General features: G+C 42.1%; 1 protein-coding gene across 16 annotated transcripts in view; it reads left to right on the top strand.

Moving 5' to 3' along the window:
* The window catches only part of CACNA1G (calcium voltage-gated channel subunit alpha1 G), a 145,250-nt gene extending 128,718 nt beyond the window's left edge, over nucleotides 1-16,532 (top strand). For 13 of the 16 annotated variants that reach the window (XM_033518666.1, XM_033518662.1, XM_033518663.1 and 10 more), the window contains 4 exons: nucleotides 2,395-2,529; nucleotides 5,545-5,734; nucleotides 8,155-8,324; nucleotides 12,017-16,532. In XM_033518666.1, the coding sequence (XP_033374557.1) occupies nucleotides 2,395-2,529; nucleotides 5,545-5,734; nucleotides 8,155-8,324; nucleotides 12,017-12,871 (1,350 nt within the window). In that variant the 3' untranslated portion in view covers nucleotides 12,872-16,532. The remainder of the gene's footprint in view (nucleotides 1-2,394; nucleotides 2,530-5,544; nucleotides 5,735-8,154; nucleotides 8,325-12,016) is intronic. The other 3 variants (XM_033518665.1, XM_033518664.1, XM_015645822.3) reach the window with 3 other exon arrangements.
* The last annotated feature ends 868 nt before the right edge of the window (nucleotides 16,533-17,400 follow it).

Below are 17,400 nucleotides of genomic sequence, written 5' to 3'. Positions count from 1 at the left end.
AAGCACACCTATTTTTTGCTGCAGTTGGGATTGAGCAAGTTCCATATTTTTTGATCTATTTTCCCCCACTTTCTGGCTAAAAAGAACAGAAGTTTTCTTGTTAAATCAGAGTACTTGTTTATGAGCTCACTGACACACTAAATTACCCAACTTCTGATGGTTCATCAGAGAAAAGGAACAAGCTTAGGTAAAATGAAATCCTGCTGCAGGTCTTTTTATAGAAGGATAACATCTCTCCCTCTGATTGCTCCATATTGTATCCCAGAGTTTATTAAGCTATAGGAAGTGGTTATCTCTAATATTGCCAGAGGAATAGAGACAGTAGTTTTGGCAGGGAAGGCAGAGGGTCAGTAGGAAACTCAGTGAGAGCTGGTTGAAAATTTTTTGTCACAACATTTTTCACCAGAAAGTGCTGCTGCAGCAAAAAAAAATGGGTTTGTTTTGACATTTCTGTAATGGAAAAATATAGCTTTCCAGTTTGCAATGGCTTTTTCTTTTAAAATTTAAGCTTTTTTTTTTTTTTCCCCCCTGCTCTATAATTAAAACTGGTCTAAATCAGTTGGATGTTTCCAACAAAATGTTTTGACGGCTTCAAACTCAATTTTGGGTTTGGGAAGGCTGAAGTGGGGTGATGTTTTGTTTACATCTTGGCGTTTCTGTTCACACCATTTGTCATGTTCTCAGGCAACTCAGGAATTTAGAGCAGCACTGGGACTTGCTGAAAGCAAGTGATTAATAGCAGCTCCCAGCAGGCAGGAGCTGCTGGTGTCCACCAAGCTCCTGCACAGATTTTTGCTGCCTCTGGTTGCTGGGTCCCTCTCAGGGATTCCTGTCCTCAGGCTGGCAGCCTTTGCAGTGATGCCTTTTTGGGGAGCCTCATATGAAATCAGGGGCTCCAAATCATCTCTCTCATCCATTGCCAGCAGATGACTGTGCTAGAGAAGATATCAAAGCTGAGGTTAGGTGAGAGGAGTCCAACCCTCTTACTTATCTCAGCTGAATTTTGAGCCTCTCCAGGCTCACTCATCGCTGAGTTTGTTCCATCCCGTGGCTGCCATTTCTAAGAGTGAGAAAACCCAGTCCTTTGAGAACTCCAGTGTAAGAGATCTGGGCCCCTCTGTTTTCTCTTGGAAGATTTATTGCTGCTGAAAGACTTCTCAAGCATAGAGGATGACAAAAAGAAATGCACAGTGAGAAGTGAACAGTAAGCACCTGGAATTTGCCCAGAGTAGATGGCCCTGCAAGTGTGAGCAAGGTCTGGAGGTTCCCTGATGAAATTCCAGTCCTGGTGCCATGAGCACTGTGTCCAGGGAGGGGATTTGGGGATAACTGAGCCTCCTGCACGGCAGACACCCCCTCTTACAGTGCCTGGCACACTGCTGCTGCCCTAGGGGAGATGCCACTGTCCCCTATTCCCCCTCTTTTTCCTCCAACATCAGAAGTGACATCTTCACATTTCTTATAAAAAGACCTCTATGTCTAGGGAGAGAGCTTCATCAATGATTTGATAAGGACATTTATTGATTGATTGAATGTCTTCAGTGGGGATCCATTTGTGCAAGACACATGAAAACAGGAGTGTGGCTGTGTAGAGCTGATTCTGAAGTCAGGATTTCTCAATGCCAGAGGAGACAGCTGGGGCAAGGCCTGAGGGGCATTTGGGGGCTGAAAAATGCAGTTGGCTGTTTTAGTAGGATGGTTATTGGTGTCACTGGAGGCTCTGTAGCCAGCCAAAATGAGCTAAAAGCACCAGGAATGTGTTTTCTGACCAAAATCAAGCTTTAAGCTTCTCCCTGTGCCATTTTAGCCATGAGGAAGTGAATTTTGGTCCCACCTGCTGCTTGGGGGGTGGTGGGGAGAGTCCCTGCAGCCTCCCTGGGGCACAGGAAAAGGCACACTCCATACCCCACCTGAATATATGGTTTTGTATTTTGGGGAATCTTTAAAGACTCAACAAGTTTAGCTTAGAAACCAGCATGGTTATTGGGGGGGACAACTTCAGAGAAATCAGATCTTGAAACCTCTTGTATTTAATCACAGCCAAGAGAATGAATCTATTACGAAAGTAATGTTTCCTTTGCTTCTTCATGTAGACAGGAGAACAGCAAAATACAATGCTAGCATTAGTGTATGGTTTTAAACCCCCTCCCAGATGCTTGGTAAGCACTAAAATATAAATGTCCCATTCCTTTCTTGATTTCTTCATTATATTTCATTTCTTTAATGTTCTGTCCCTGGTAACAATGTGTATGATACAGCTTCTCCCACTGCAGGGATATTGCTTTAGTGTCTAGAAGTACTTAGATTATGATACTTTTTTTTTTCCTTTCTTTAATTTTCTTTTCCAAAAGATTTGTGTCCTGGTTTCTTATGTTTAATCATCTCTCCCTTTAGATCCCTCTAGCTGAGATGGAGGCTCTGTCTCTGACGTCAGATATTCTCTCTGAAAAGTCCTGGTCCTTAGCTCTGACGGATGACTCTTTTGCTGATGACATTAACACACACTTACTTAATGCTCTGGAAAGCAATGTACATACACTGGTCACTGTGTAGTCTGATGTTTACAGGGTTCAAAATACTGCTGCCATCCCTCTGCACCTGTCTAATGGCATTTCCAGTTCCAGCCCCTTCCCAAAGAGCACCAATCTCTTCCCTGAACAGGATGCTGTCCTTCATGCCATTAGGTCTTGGCTTTTGTCACTCTTGTCCCCAGTCTTGGCTCCTTGCGAGGAACAAGTACTTCAAATAGTTATTTCAATTTTTCTTTTGGTGTCTTATGTATAAACAATGTGTTTTCTACAAGTAGAACAAATAGTAAAAAAAAAACCAAAACCAAAAACCAACTTCAGAAAGCATCAAGCTTTAAATTTCCTCCCCATCTGAAACAAATCAGTGATGCTACATGAAGAGACCCCTGTGAGCTAATGACCCATTTCCTCTGCTGAAGGGCCAGCCCCAACACTTCAGTTTGGATGGATTTTTGTCACTATGGACACAGGCACCACAAGGCTTTTTGCATGATTGGTGCCAGACTGTTTCTTTTACAAATATCAAACGGGGATCTCTCCCAGATGATGCTTGTTTTGCAATTTTTTTCTAGCAGTCACCATGCTGGAAAAAAAAAAAATAAATTGACTATTCAGTGTCTTTTTGACTGACATAACCAGTATTTTGAACCCTGCCTTAACCATCTCCTCTTTGAAACATTAGATATTTTTAGCTGTGTAGCGGTCAAGTGCTTTTTTTTCTGCTGTACAACAGACATAACTCCTTTCCCAACATTTTTAGATCATTTTTGTTTTCTTTGTTGTTGTTCATGTACCCACCTTTGGATGTTTGTGTTGTTCATAAATTTTTTGCCATATGAGTTGACTGTCATCCTAATTAGCAGTTATTTGAGAGACATCTCTTAAACCGTGACAATATTTCCCATCATGCTTCATGGCATCCTGTGCAAAAGATTTTTTAAACCCCATTTAACTTCTTTACGAAGCTTTTTGTTTCAAAATTAGTATGGAGAGTTGGACAGAGGAGAAACCCTCCTAGTTTTGAATCTGATTAGACAACACTGTTTGACAGCATTGCAAAGTCTCAAGGGTACAGCCAGGAAAGATGGTTTTTCTCCCCTCTCCAAAAAAAAAAGCAAAACTGTGTTGAACAAAGGATTTTGTGAATTTTTATCAATAACAAAAAAGTGTTTGGTCACAACAGTTGCCCAAACTCCTGAAAAACTGCAAGCTTTCATTGAGATCTCTTCTAAATGAAATATTTTTACACTTCATTTGGATGCAGCTTTAGTTGAAAAAAAAAAATAAATCTTTTTTTTTCTTTTTCAAGGAAAATTTGGACTTGATTCTCAGTCCAGCCAAAACAACACATTTTTAAAAGTACCACTGAACCAAAAAGTCATGTGCTCCCACTGCTCTGTGGGCTGGCCTAGGAAGGATCATTTTGCAGCCACTTTCAATGGTCTTCATGAATTTCACTCATGAGATTTCCCCCAGGATGACCCAAAAGTGGAAATTACCTATGTTGGATCCTGTCAATGAACCTAAAGGTTCACTGGTGGTTGGATTTGGATGGGGCCTCAAATCCCAGTTCTCATGTTCAGATTGAAATGGGTTTGAGTTTGAGATCTCAGGTTTCAGGACACCTTTTCTGCCTTAAGCTCAGCAGTTTGACAGTGAAACAGCGTGAACTGGGTAGAAGGGGAAGGCAGGGAGGGACAGAGAAGTTCCCAAATCCAAACTCTCAGCTTTACCAGCACAGGTTCTGTTCTCCTTCCCCAAGATGTATCAGGAGACTGCAGTCTCCCTTAACTAGTCTGTATCCATGATCTACCCACATCAGCAGTTTCCCAGGGACTGAAACAAATGCTGTGCAGCAGTGCATACCTGTTTTCTTCATTAAATTTGCAACAGTGATCTTTTTTTTTTTTTTTCTCTTCCCCATCTTTTCTTCTTTTTTTTCCTCTTTTTTTTCCCCCCCTTTCTGCAAATTCCTTTTAATCTCATCATATTTCTTGTGCAAATAAATGTCGTAGTGAAATTTCGTTTTTATGATTGAAGGAGAAAATTGGGATCAAAAAAATCTCTGTTGATTCCAGAAAACCTGTAAAGCACTGAGTAAAGGGAAAATTTTTCAGAAAATAAGATCTAAAGTTTTCCAAAAATGATCAGACAAATACTGTACTAGACTACTGTAGCATAAACTTATTCCTGCATTTTTCACTTGAGACATTTTACTAATTAAATAATTGTTTCATTAGATATACACTGGGAAGATGACCTTGATTCCATTTTTGCTGATACTCTCCAAGACAATAACACTCAAGAACATTTCTGAGATGGATCTATTTTCTTATGAAATCAGACCTGAATCCACTCAATATTGCCTCTGGGGCTGCCTATTCCAAGAGTCTCTTTGGCTGTAAAAATTCCACAGTTAACATTTATACAATAACCCTTGCTTGCATTAGATCCCTTCTAATCAGAGAATGGCTTTCACCCTGAAGGAGTAGGTTTAGATATCTTTTTCAATAGAATAGGTTTAGTTACTCATTATGTGAGAAGAAAATCCAATAAAATTGTTCTGTGACCTAGAACAGAAAATATTTTTGATAAACTAGTTTTTGCATTTGGGTTGGGGTGGTTTTTTTTGGTTTGTTTTTATTTCTTTTATTGTCAGAAGAAGAAACTACCCCCCTTTGCAAAGGCCTGCCTTGCTGATGAGGACACAGAGGGTCAAAGTTGGGCCAAGAATGTGACCTTTGCTGGCCTTGAGGCATGATGCCTTCTTTGCATATCCCTGAAATAGTCATGGTTTATTGCTATGGTGTGTCTCCCTCTGTTTCTGTGGTCCATTGTGTGAGAGTTTGTTGACAACCCCGATGGAGGGGGATGGCTCCCTGGTAGCTCCATTTGTGCACCCTGTGCATGCCCATCGTGCCATCCTGGTTGCAATGGCTGTCGCTCACGTTTCTGGGCACTTCTCCTCTTTCCCACCCTTCCATGCCTGCATTCCTCACATTTTTCTTCCCCTCAGGCTGATCTCCGCTCCAAGGATGACACACTGACCCTGTCCCCCAGCAAGGACCTGCTGAGTGTGAGGAAGCCCTCGGTGGGACGCACCCACTCCTTGCCAAACGACAGCTACATGTTCCAGCCGCCCTACTCCAGCCCCTGCCCTGCTTCCCTGGGTGACAGGAAGCCAGCACATCACAAATCCCAATCAGGTACATGTCCCTCAGCTGGGAAAAGACTAGGATTTTCCAATAGAGCAATGGTTTTCCAAGCTCTTCAGTAGGAGGGAGAAAATTGCCACTGGTTTCCAGTCATGTGTCTAGACCTGTGGAATGGCTGTGAAAAGACCCTCCACAACTTGCAAAGACCCTCCACAATTGACAAAGCCCTGTTTAAGATAACTCCTTTCCTCAGAATTTTTTGGGAATGTGAAAGTGGCCTGGCCCTGCCTGATTCCCTAAGGTTACAGTCCCTACAGTCTGGGTTCCATCTGGCCCACTGGGCCCCCGAGGAGAAATCCCAGCACAGAAATATTTCCTCCTGTCTGTTTTTTGCAGCAGTACCTGTTTGCAAGCTCTGTCTGGGAACATCTGTGAAAGATGGGAAGATGGTGTCTCTAAATGCCTGTAAAATGAACATAAATGTGCTGAATTGAGACACATGCCCATGTGAGATAAATGGGAAAATGAGAGAGTGTGGAGTTGTTCTTCCCAGTGTGTGTGGTTGGGATATGCATCTTGGAGCTAAATTCAGTGATATTCTTAGGTACAGGGAGGGTTCTCCCAGCTTCACCTCTGCCCCTGTCCTTGGAGCTGCTTCCCAGGGCTTGTCCCTGTGCCCCCAGCTCCTCTGCTGAAGTGAATGGAGCCACCTTTAATTTGTACATGCCATCATTTTAGACATTTGTCACTGATAAGACAGGGGAGTTTTTACAAGTTTTTGCCATTTGAAAGCCTCTAAGCAGAGCATAATTTCAGCAATGCTCAGAATGGTAGGAGATTTAAACAGATTAGAAATAAGATGTTGAAATTTGCATAGTAATAAGAATTTGGGTGAATAGCGACTGTCGAACAGAAGCAAAAAAAAAAAAAAGTGAGTACAAGGGAGGAAGGTGAATCTGGTGTTGTGAGAAATCTCTGCCACAATACACAATTTTCAAGGTCAAGAGCAGTGTTTTGAAGAATCTGTTTGCACATAATGCTAATGGTGCAGCTAAAATTCCATTGCAAGCAATAGCAAATCTCCCATTACCTTCAGTTGAGCCAGAATTCGTGTGTCTCTGTAACAGTCAAGAAATTCCTGACCACATGAAAGAATCATGTTTGCTGCAGAGGGAATTTCCAGTGCTTCATTGTTGACCCTTAACTGGGATGTATTTATACTGTCTTGAACAAAAACTATGTCAACAAGGGATGGGGTAATTTATGAGTCCCTTCTTTTTTCAACATTTCACTTCCCAGTTTCAGTTTGGAGAACCTGAATAGCCCTACACAACAGCCCTGGCTTTCTGGGCTCAGGCATTGCACCCTTGTAAATCCACAGGAACAACTGTTTCACTGAGGTGTAGCAGAAATACTTTGCAGAGGTAAAGCTAATGTCTTATAACCACATGAAGCAATTAAACCTTTTAGTGTTTTATTCCTGCTGGTGAAATTCCAATCTTAAGCAGGCCAGAGTGCTGGCAGGTGGGTAAGGTCCCCAAATTCTGACACATCACCGTTCTTCCACCTACACTGTCACTGCTTTTCAGGGTGTGGGAAGTCACCCCCACCTGTTTACAGTTTGTAATATTATAGAGGGCAGTGAAGACAGCAAGAGGTACCAGGCGCCTCTAATAAATCACCACAACCAAGCCATAATATTTCAAGCTGAAAAGGTTTTGTTGTCAGAAACACTGGCACTTGCAGGAGGCATTTGTTTGAATACTCCTTCGTAATGGGGCTGTTGTTCTGGGAAAGATTCCAGGACAAATGAGATTCTCTGGGATGAGGTCCAGATTAAATTAATTGTTTTGAAAAACGTTGAGCCTGTGTGTAGGGGGAGCACGCAGAGTTTCAAACCTTTTAGAAGAAGTAGCCAGCAATCACGAAGGGTCAGGCAGAGGCTGGAGAGTATGTGTTTCCTTCTGGGAGGCTTTGTAAAACCAGCCTTGAGAGCTGCCAGGTGCTGTTCCCTTTCACTTCATTTCCAGTGTGTGCATGCTGGTTTGGAGATCCCAGCACTTGGTCTCCAGGCATGGAGACACCTTCTAGAGCCTTTCAAAGTCAGATGTTTGAGGTGCTCAGAAGTGAGGCTGCCTGCAAAGTAATTGGCCCAAAAGCAGGGATGCAGGAATTGCCAGTTCAGATGAACTTGTAGTTCCTTGTGTTCTGTTCTCAACAGGAGCTTGTCCCAGCTGTATCAGGGGAAAATGCCAAGAAAAATGAAATAATAGACAATGCTGGAGTAATTTATTAGTAGATGGGAGCTTTTTTTTCCCCAGTTCTGGAGAGCCATTTGCTGAATTCAGTGGTTTTGCTGTGCCTATCTGATCCAAGGTGCAGCAGAGAAGTTTTCCTTGGGAGGCCCCTGAGGTTGGGACACAACCCTTGGATGAACATGTCCCATTTCTTCCTCTTCTCCCCCTCGCAAGGTTCAAAGGCATCGGTGCAGTCACAGCCAGCAGACACCAGCTCCCTCCTACAAATCCCAAAGGAACATTTCCACCATGTAAGAGCTCATGACCATTTGGTGGGGGACAGCAAGCCCCGGGTCTCCCAGCAGGCACACTCCCCTTCTGCTGAAAGGCTGCTCCGCAGACAGGTAAGCAGAGTTATGATCATAAACCTGCTGAGCTTTTATATTGATGCATTTCCTGGTTAAGCATGCTTTAAATTCAAGGAGGGATTCACAGAGAAACCTCCAGAGAACTGTAATTCTCCTACAGAAATAACAAAAAGGTTGGTGGTTTTTGATCTGAAAGCCATCCAGGAGTCTCCAAAGAACGTGTGTAATGAGTATCATGTCCTTTGGCAACATGCCTAAATGTTATCCACGTTGTTAGCACTTTGTTTTTTTTTTTTAATCCTCTTCATAAATGCAGCCAAATGCTCCCCTGGGGCTCATTGGGGTTGAGGAACTAATTCTGAACTGCTGTGACTTTTTCAGTGCTTGAAAGGACACAAGGATTGCAGGCTCCATCCCAGGCCACCCCTCCTCTGACTCCTCTGTTTTCCCAAAAGAGGAGAAGTGTTTCATGGAAATTGGTTATCTCATATGCAAAACCATCATGAGAAACATACTGGTTTTTCAGTGAGAATTGAAAATTAAAATACTTTTCCATCAGCTGTGAGGTTTTAAAAAGTTTGAGTATATGCAGAGCAGAACATGTTTTATTTTGCAACCAGTTTTATCTCTGGTTTTTGCCTGGCATTGATTTAAATCCTGATTCAATCAAAGATCTAAGGGATCTAATCAAAGATTCCAGTCTGGTTGATTGGAAGCATAAGTTTAGACTTATCTTTTTTTAGTAAAATACTTAAACTTGTGCTTCACTCTCACATTTTTAAGCATATTTCAATGATTGTGCAGCTGGACCAGGACCAGAAGCACATCTGATTCAAAATCTCTGCTTTATTCAGTATTTCCATGCCTTATTTTATTTACACAAAGGGGATCAGTTCTATTTTTTCAAAAGTAATTTCTTTCCCATATGAAAATATTCCCATTTCTTTCATCTTTTAATCAACATTGACAAATTAGACAGTTGATTCATTAAGCTCTAAAAATGGATGTGAAGTACCAAGGTTAACAATTACATTAGTCTGTAATACTAAATTGACATAAGAAATTCCTTGCATGTATTCATTTGCATGGAGCTGGCCAGCTATTCCAATCACCACTAATGGGGAAACTAATTGAAGTCATGATTTCAGTTCATAACCACTCTCTCTTGCTTTCTAATGAATAACAGACCCATCCTTTTGAAGAGATGTAGCCAGAATAAATTACTATGTTAGCCATCTTCTCCAGTGTGATTTTGTTCACATCTTTGATGGCTTCTTTTTCTAGACCTTTTCATACCTTTAAGCCAATTTATTGCCCTCCCACCCTCTCCCTGCTCATGCAGGGACATGAACATGAACATTGGAGTGACAGTTCAGAGAGCAAAGAGCTTTGTGAGCAGATACAGTCCATGGGCAAACCCAGGAGGGGTTGCCTTGGGCAGGTTCCTGAGCAGCAAGGAGCTCCCAGTCTCGCAAATGGGAGCAGTCAGGTTGTTCTGGTGATATTGCTGTTACTGTTAATTGCAATCTAGATGGCCAGACACTGGTAAACTTGGTCCTTTAAGAGGCAAAATTCCCTTTACAGCCCCAGCACTTCTGCTTGCTCAGGTGCTCTCTGCTTGATTCCATTTTATTGCTACCACTAATTTCTCACTAGCACATCAAATAGCCCAAACTGGCAAAGCAGTTTGGTTTTCAGTACCCATTTATCCTTATCATTATGTATACTGCATGGAACTCTGATTTAGTTTCTTTTTTTCTTTTCCTTTTTCTTTTTCTTTCCTTTTTTTCCCTTTCCACTCATGCCCTCTCCTCTCCTGAATCCATAATAGATAAACCTTATCCATCACATACCTGGTCCTTGCACTTTCCCTGAGCATTAAAACCTGTGTGTTTAACCTCCCTTTCCCTCCAGAGTGCTGGAGAGCGAGCACAGCCCCCACAGTAACGTCCAGTTTAGACTCCGGAATGTTTGACCATTAGCAATGCACTCGCAGAGGAAGATGAGTGGATCGGATGCTTTGGGAGAACATTCCTGCTGAGGATTACGCTCCTTGGCAGTGCATGGCACAAAGGCTTTTCTCCAGAGGAATTCTACCTGAAATTAAACCTATATTGAATTTGTAGTTCCAGGACTGTGTATCCAAGGTGTAGCCCACACCAAGCTGTGGCTGCTACAGGTGTACACCCCTCTGGGATGGCAGAGGGTCCTTTTATTTTCAAACAAACCAGTAAAACATTTGTACTGTTACTACTAACAACAACCACAGATGCCTGTATCATAGGCAAAGAAAGAGCTGGTGGTGACAAATACTGTCGTGGTGTGCAACACAGGTTGGTGTGCAAGCAAAAGTAATGACAACAATTACTTTTTGCTTCTGTATTCGACTTCCGTGTGGTCTGTGTCTCTTTTCAGGATATGAACGTGATTTCTTCTCCCAAATACTCATTAAAACCACTGGTGCTGAGGAAACCAGAATAACTTCACTCCTGACTGATTAGCTGCCAGTGTTATGCTGTGAAATTTTAACTAGAAAGGATTCACCAGCACTGGATGAAATTGTTTGCCATATTAAATATTCTCTGAGCTGTCCCCATTGACAGAGGGAGCACAATGTGCAGATGCTGCAATAGACTCTGGTGTTTCTGTGCACACATGGACACATTGCTGCTGATGAGAGCTTTGCTGAATAGAGATCATTTGGCTCAAGTGATCCTTGTAGGACAGTATTTATGCAACGTGTATGATCATTCTGGGGTTGATTTGTCACAAAAGTATTCCTTAGCATGAGGAATTGAATAATTTCATCTCCTTACACTTTTCTAAAGGATTGGGACCAGCTCTACACATTTCCTCCAAATCCCCCTGTGAAGATTTTTATCTTTAAGATCATTTAAGAGTCTTCTCAAACAGATACTCTGCCTTTAAAGGCCATTTAATGAGATTGATTTATAAAGCCTTTTGAGAAGGAATGCAGTGTGGTGAAAAGGCAAAGCCTTCAAAACACGCCCAAGGTTCCCTCTGCCAGCGGGCACTGATGCTGCGTAAGGCTCCAGACAGCCAAGGCAAAATGTGCCATAGGAAGCCTGAACTTGAGCATCAGAATGAATTGAAATAATTACTGATTATTATTAGTCCAGCTTTGGACTCCTGTATTTCCATCTCCTGCCATACAATGGTGCAAAGTCGTGGCTCCAGCCTGGGGACCCCAGCCAGGGACAGGCTGTTGCCTTGATGCTGGCACACAGCGCGGTTGCTCTGGTGTTGCTGGCTCTGGGGATAGAGTTTCATGCCCTCAGCATCACCTGAGCTACAGAAGGGAATACACAGGCTCAATTGCACATCTTTCTCTCCTGCTCACACCTGGGCTGCTGAAATTATTGAGGGCTTTGCTATAGACCTTCATCCTTTGCATAACAAGAACACGAGTGAGTTTGGGTGGGGGTGTTCTGGTTTTGCAGCCCTCCATCTATAGAGGAGAAAGCTAAAGGTCAACCATAGAAGAATGAAGGGCTATCACACAGGGACAAACCCACAATTCCTGACAATGGGAATTGGTAGAACACACAACACAGGTTGTTATAGGAGTCAATGGGTCTGTTCTGAGGGATCTCAGCAGAGCTGAGTGCCCTGTAAATGCTGTGCCTTGCCTGTACTAACCTTTGTTTGGTCTGTCTCTCTTATCTGGCAACTCCTCTCCTCCCCAACCCTTCTGCACTCTGATACAGATGGCTATAAGGAACGACTCTCTGGATAGCAAGGAGAATCTCCACACCGAGGTGAGTGAACTCTCTGACCCAAATGTTCCCACTGTGCCCAAGGAGGAGTCACCAGTGGCTCTGATGCCCTCAGAAGTGAATGAGTTGGCTGCCTGGAGTCGGGCGAGCGTCCATACGCAGCAGCATTCCCACAATCAGTATAATATTTCAAAGCAGGCACCAGCATCCTGTGCTTGTGCAGACTCGTATCAGGAGACCCCTGAAGATTCAGTGGACCAAGAAGTGTCTGAAATAAACAGCTCCTCAGAGCCTTTCACTTCAGAAACTTGCACAGCCTCGAGTGCCTGTTCAGAGGGTCAGCCTCTCACATCTAAGAGGAACATGGGCAATACCGGCAACGTGATACTGAAGGACCTGAAGAAATACCACAGTGTAGACACCCAGGGTCTGCTAAAAAAACCACCCTCTTGGTTAGATGATCAAAGGAGACATTCCATAGAGATTTGTTCCATAGAAAACAGCCCTCAGCACCATTCCACATCCAGCTCCTCTGGCTTTATAAGTCAGGTGGTCAGTGAAATGGAATGCTTGCAAGGTACGCGGCAGAAGAAGAAACTGAGCCCTCCCTGTATATCTATAGATCCACCTGATGGGCAGAGTTTGGTACCTAGGGGACCCCACAGCATCTCACCTGCCAGTGGAAATGTTTTCTTGAGGAGGCGTGCTCCATCCTGTGAGTCCAAGGATTCGATGGATATAGGGGATTCACTGCTTCCAGACACTATGTCAACATCTCCTACCCCAAAGAAAGACTTGTTGACACTTCCTAGCTTTTCCTTTGATCAAACGGAAATGGACCCCTGAGTTACTTTTCTGTTGGTGCCAAATGTCTTCTTCCTTTCATGTAATAGAAAAAAAAAAATTTAAAAAACTCTGTACTCCAAAATGGCACTGGGTAAAAAATTTCCAAAGAAAGATTAAAGAACCAGCTGGTTAAAAGAGTGGTTAACCTATATCACGCTTACTTAAGCATATGTTCTGCTTAGGTAAAAGCAATACAATGTGCAGAATCTATATGTATATTATATTTTATTAAATTAATTGAATCTAGTATTGCAGAATGTAGTACATTTTGTGACTAAAGACTCATTTAATTTTCTTCTATTTTAATGTGTCTCGGAATATTTCTGAGATAAAGTTGGTTTTTACAAATATTTTAACCTAAAAAAATATATATTTAATCCCTTCTCTTTTTTTGTTTTGTTTTGTTTGGGTTTAATTTTGTTTTGCAAAGCACAAAATGTAGCCAATTAGTGCATTACAGAGGAAATGTATCCCACAGTCAGCAGTAAATAAGAATTATTTAATGTAATTTATTTTTCCCCTTGGACTTCAATGATATTCTGGGAAAACGATTGTTTGTGTAGTACAGAAATGCAGTGGCAATTTCTTAACAAAATATTCCAATCTTGCATAAAATTGATATTCAGAGTGTGAAAGCAAGTGCTCAGACCCAGGAAGGTCCAACATGCTGATGTCTGAAGATGGTGAAGGCAGAGCCATTTAACAGTATAAGATACTGAATAATGAAAGGATGGTATAGATCATCCACTGGCAAATCACAAAATCATGCCAATGATTAATTTTCATACATTCCTAGGAAATAGGCAACAAAGGCCTGTAGTCACTTCTGAGATGTTTTTGCAGTGTCTCCAGGATGGACTTTTTATTTTGCTGAGTTTTACACCTCCCTGATCCCTCTGTTTTCAGTGGAGCTCCTCCTCTATGCACGCTGTGGAAAGGAGAGTGAGGTCAAGTTTAGGACTTGCAGTGGATGAAATTGGGGCACACAGGGCACAGCAATGGGCTTAAGCACATGCCCAGAGTTGAGCTCTCGCCTAGAGTGCCTGGAGGTTGATCATATTAAAGTAATTATTGAAAATTAAAATCATATGCTCATGTTCTACCGAATCAAGGCACTTCTGTGAGTTATTTTATAGATTACATGGAAGAAAGTCTGCAGGTACTGAAATGACTGCTGATCTTCAGTAAAATAGCCAGGTATTTTGCTATCACTGCTAGAGTTAATTTACATGACCCTGACAGCAATTTTATTTCCAATTTATCAATAGCCTTAAGCAACAACATGATGATACAAAGTGGATAAACCCAGAATTCATGTCCTTAGTTTATTACATCAATCATCTCAAAAATTACCTGTTTACTCCTGTGCTAATGCACTCTGCCAAAAACAGTCTGTAAAACTGGAGAGCACAGCCTGAAAAACATATGAGATTAGTCCCATTCGACACCTCACCCCCCTCACATGACTGATGAAAGCCAGACATTAACTCCACTCCAATTCCATTAAATCACATTAAGATGTAGGCTAAATTAGACTGCAGGCATGCTTTGAAGTGTGCCAATAGTCACAGGTTTGAAACCAAGTCTACAGATCATGCCTCTGAACCAGCACAGGCAGGAGAAGGATTTGTGCTAATTCTGTCAGCTGGGAGTTTGTAACTTTTTGGGAACTACTGATCTTTTCAAACTACAACATGCTGATGTACAGCCTTTTATCCATTCAGAGATTAGGTTGTTTCCACCACGTGTATCTGCATTAGCTTGGAGTGTACACACAAAGAGAAGATGCTGTTCATACCCCACAGCCTATGTGAGGTCTTAAACCCCTTTATTCTCACTTGAGGATGTTTACTCCATAAACAATCCCTGCTGATTTAAATGTCCAGAAGAAATGTAAGGGCTTTCAGCAGGAATTCAGGCAATCAGTGTATTTGAAGTAGGGGGATTAACATTCTGTACTATTTACTGCAGTTAGATTAATTCTTGGCTGGGACATTTTTCCCCTCCTCATCACAGGCCCGTACCGAGCCCACTCTCTTTGATATGCCAGCCCAAATCCAGAGTTAAGTCTGTCTAAAGCAATGATTTGAAACAAACCTTTCATCAGTTCTTCCCCCAGATCGTATTTAAGGAAATAATAAAATTACAGTGCATTAAGCCTGAGAAATATTCTTAATCTCTTTTTGGTTTTACACCCATAATGAGCCCTAGTGTTTCCTTTTATATGTGCTACATAGTTTGGGAAACTAGCTAGGCCACTAAAATTGCCACCCCTGGTTCCTTAATGATTAGGATTGTGTTCACATAGCTAGAATGATACTACTCTCCAGATCCTTCCTGACAAAAAAAAACCCATGGAACATTTTAGCTTGAAATCATGGCACAAAACAGTGATGTGATATTAATCCAAATGCTCAACTCCAAATGTAACAGAAAGCTTAAAGGCTCTTCTATTTTAACACTTGGGGTTTTGCCTACTGATGAGGTGTGTGGAAGTAATAAAAAGTTCACATCATATATGCATATTAAGTAAAGAGTAACCAATAAAAGATACTCTATGATGATGCTTTCAGGAAAAGAAATCCATGTAAAATAGATTGTTTTCTAAACCAGATGAGTTTTTTCTAGATGCCCTTTTGAAAGACAAATGTACTGCAGCGCGTGCAATAATACTCAAATCATTTTAAATACCTGCAGGGGGGTTTTATAGAATGTGACTTTTTTAAACAAAATGTACAAAATCCACAGGAATTCTGTAGAATGGTTATGTTGATAGAATTTTTTTATATTTTTGTAGAAATCTATAGAGAAATTGTTAAAAAGTCTGCGTAGCGTCTTATCTACAAATTTCTTTTCATAAACCTGGAGCCAGGCCTGCTCTCTTACAGCACCTAGAGCGTAGTTTCATAGCCTAGATCCAGGCTGTGTTCAGGAGTCAGCAGCTAAGCTCAAGTTCCACAATATTGCAGTGCTATTACTGCCCAAGAACTGTACCCACATAAAACATCTCCCCCCAAAGCTCAGCCCCTGTCCATGGCGAAGCAGTTGCATGGCTCTCCAGCTCATTCAAGCACACCAGCACTTTACTACTGTGGATTTACTGTATGCAGGTGGGAGGAGGATATTTTATTATTGCCAGTCTGACACAATGGAAAAGAGATTGCAGACGTGTCTGGAAAAACACAAATTCCATTCTTGCAGCCCCTCGCACGTGGAAGTGATTTTTTCATAACTTGGTTAGAGGTTTTACTGTAGATATTTTGGAGGAGGGCGAAGAAAACACTGTTTTTTACTTCTGTGGATTGCAATCAGCACTATGTGTGTTCAAGGAGAAAATAAAAAAAAAAACAACAAAACAAGGGAAAAAAGAAAACAAAAGCATTATCACTGTAAATTAGGCTATGCCCCAGTCTCCCCTTTTCTGCCCCTTTGGCTATAATAACCCATGTACACTATTACACAAAGTGACTAGAGTAGGCACAGTACCATTGCAATGTCCGTAACAATCTAGTATATATGATAGAACTTTGTATTTAATAGCTAATATATTGTTATACTGTATCAGTTATATAGACCAAAACGAGGTCTTTTGGTCCAGGCAACACAAGGTGGTACTCATGGGGAAAATTGGATTCAAATGTTCCCTTTTTCTTTTTTTTTTAAAAAAAAAAAAAAAAAGACAAAAAACAAGTGTAAATCTTTACAACTGACAAAAACAAATGTGTCCTATTAAAAGATTTTGAAAAGAAAAACAACAGTGCATTTTCCTTTTTTTATTGTTGTTGCTGATGATAATATGTATCACTCCAGGCAGTCAAGTCTTTGGTCATGTTTTAATTCTGAACATTTGGAGAAGGTATCAGGTAGCATTTGGAGAAGTTATCAGATAGCAGCAGCAGCCAGGAGGCTGGAAGGAAGATTGGGAAATGACAGCACTTTGTGGAGCAGTTTGATGTGGCCTCAAGCAAATGTGATCCTGGACACTGGCCAGGGTGTGCAGAGTGAGCAGCAGGACCATCAGCTGTGCCCTTGCGGGTCCCTCTGCCCTGGCAGGAGCAGCTCTGCGATGTGTGAGGCTTGAGGGTGTCAGGACTGCAGCAGAGAGACCTGCAGCCACCCAGGAGAAAGGACTGAGGAAAAAGGGCAGATCTGATCTGTTTGTGAAGAGGAAGATGCTGGACTTTTCCACTCATTCACATTTTTGAGATTTCCAGCCTAAAATCCAGCAGTGTCTCCTGCTGTCATTTAACTCCTTGCAGAGCAGGAATTGGTGGGCAGGGTGCTGAAGGGCAGCAGGAGCTCAGAGCTCAGGTACTGCTTAGGTACCACCAGAAACATTTCACAGAATGGTTTGAGTTGGGAGGGACCTTAAAGCTCATCCAGTCCCACACCCTGCCATGGGCAGGGACACCTTCCACTGTCCCAGGCTGCTCCAAGCCCCATCCAGCCTGGCCTTGGACACTTCCAGGGATCCCATCTTCCCTGGGCAACTCATGCTGGGGCCCCACCACCCTCACAGGGAAGAATTT

This window comes from Parus major, chromosome 18 (genome assembly GCF_001522545.3).
Source record: "Parus major isolate Abel chromosome 18, Parus_major1.1, whole genome shotgun sequence".
Lineage (NCBI taxonomy): Eukaryota > Metazoa > Chordata > Aves > Passeriformes > Paridae > Parus > Parus major.
The sequence above is the reverse complement of the archived record's forward strand: the minus strand, read 5'-3'. Positions and strand labels throughout refer to the sequence as shown.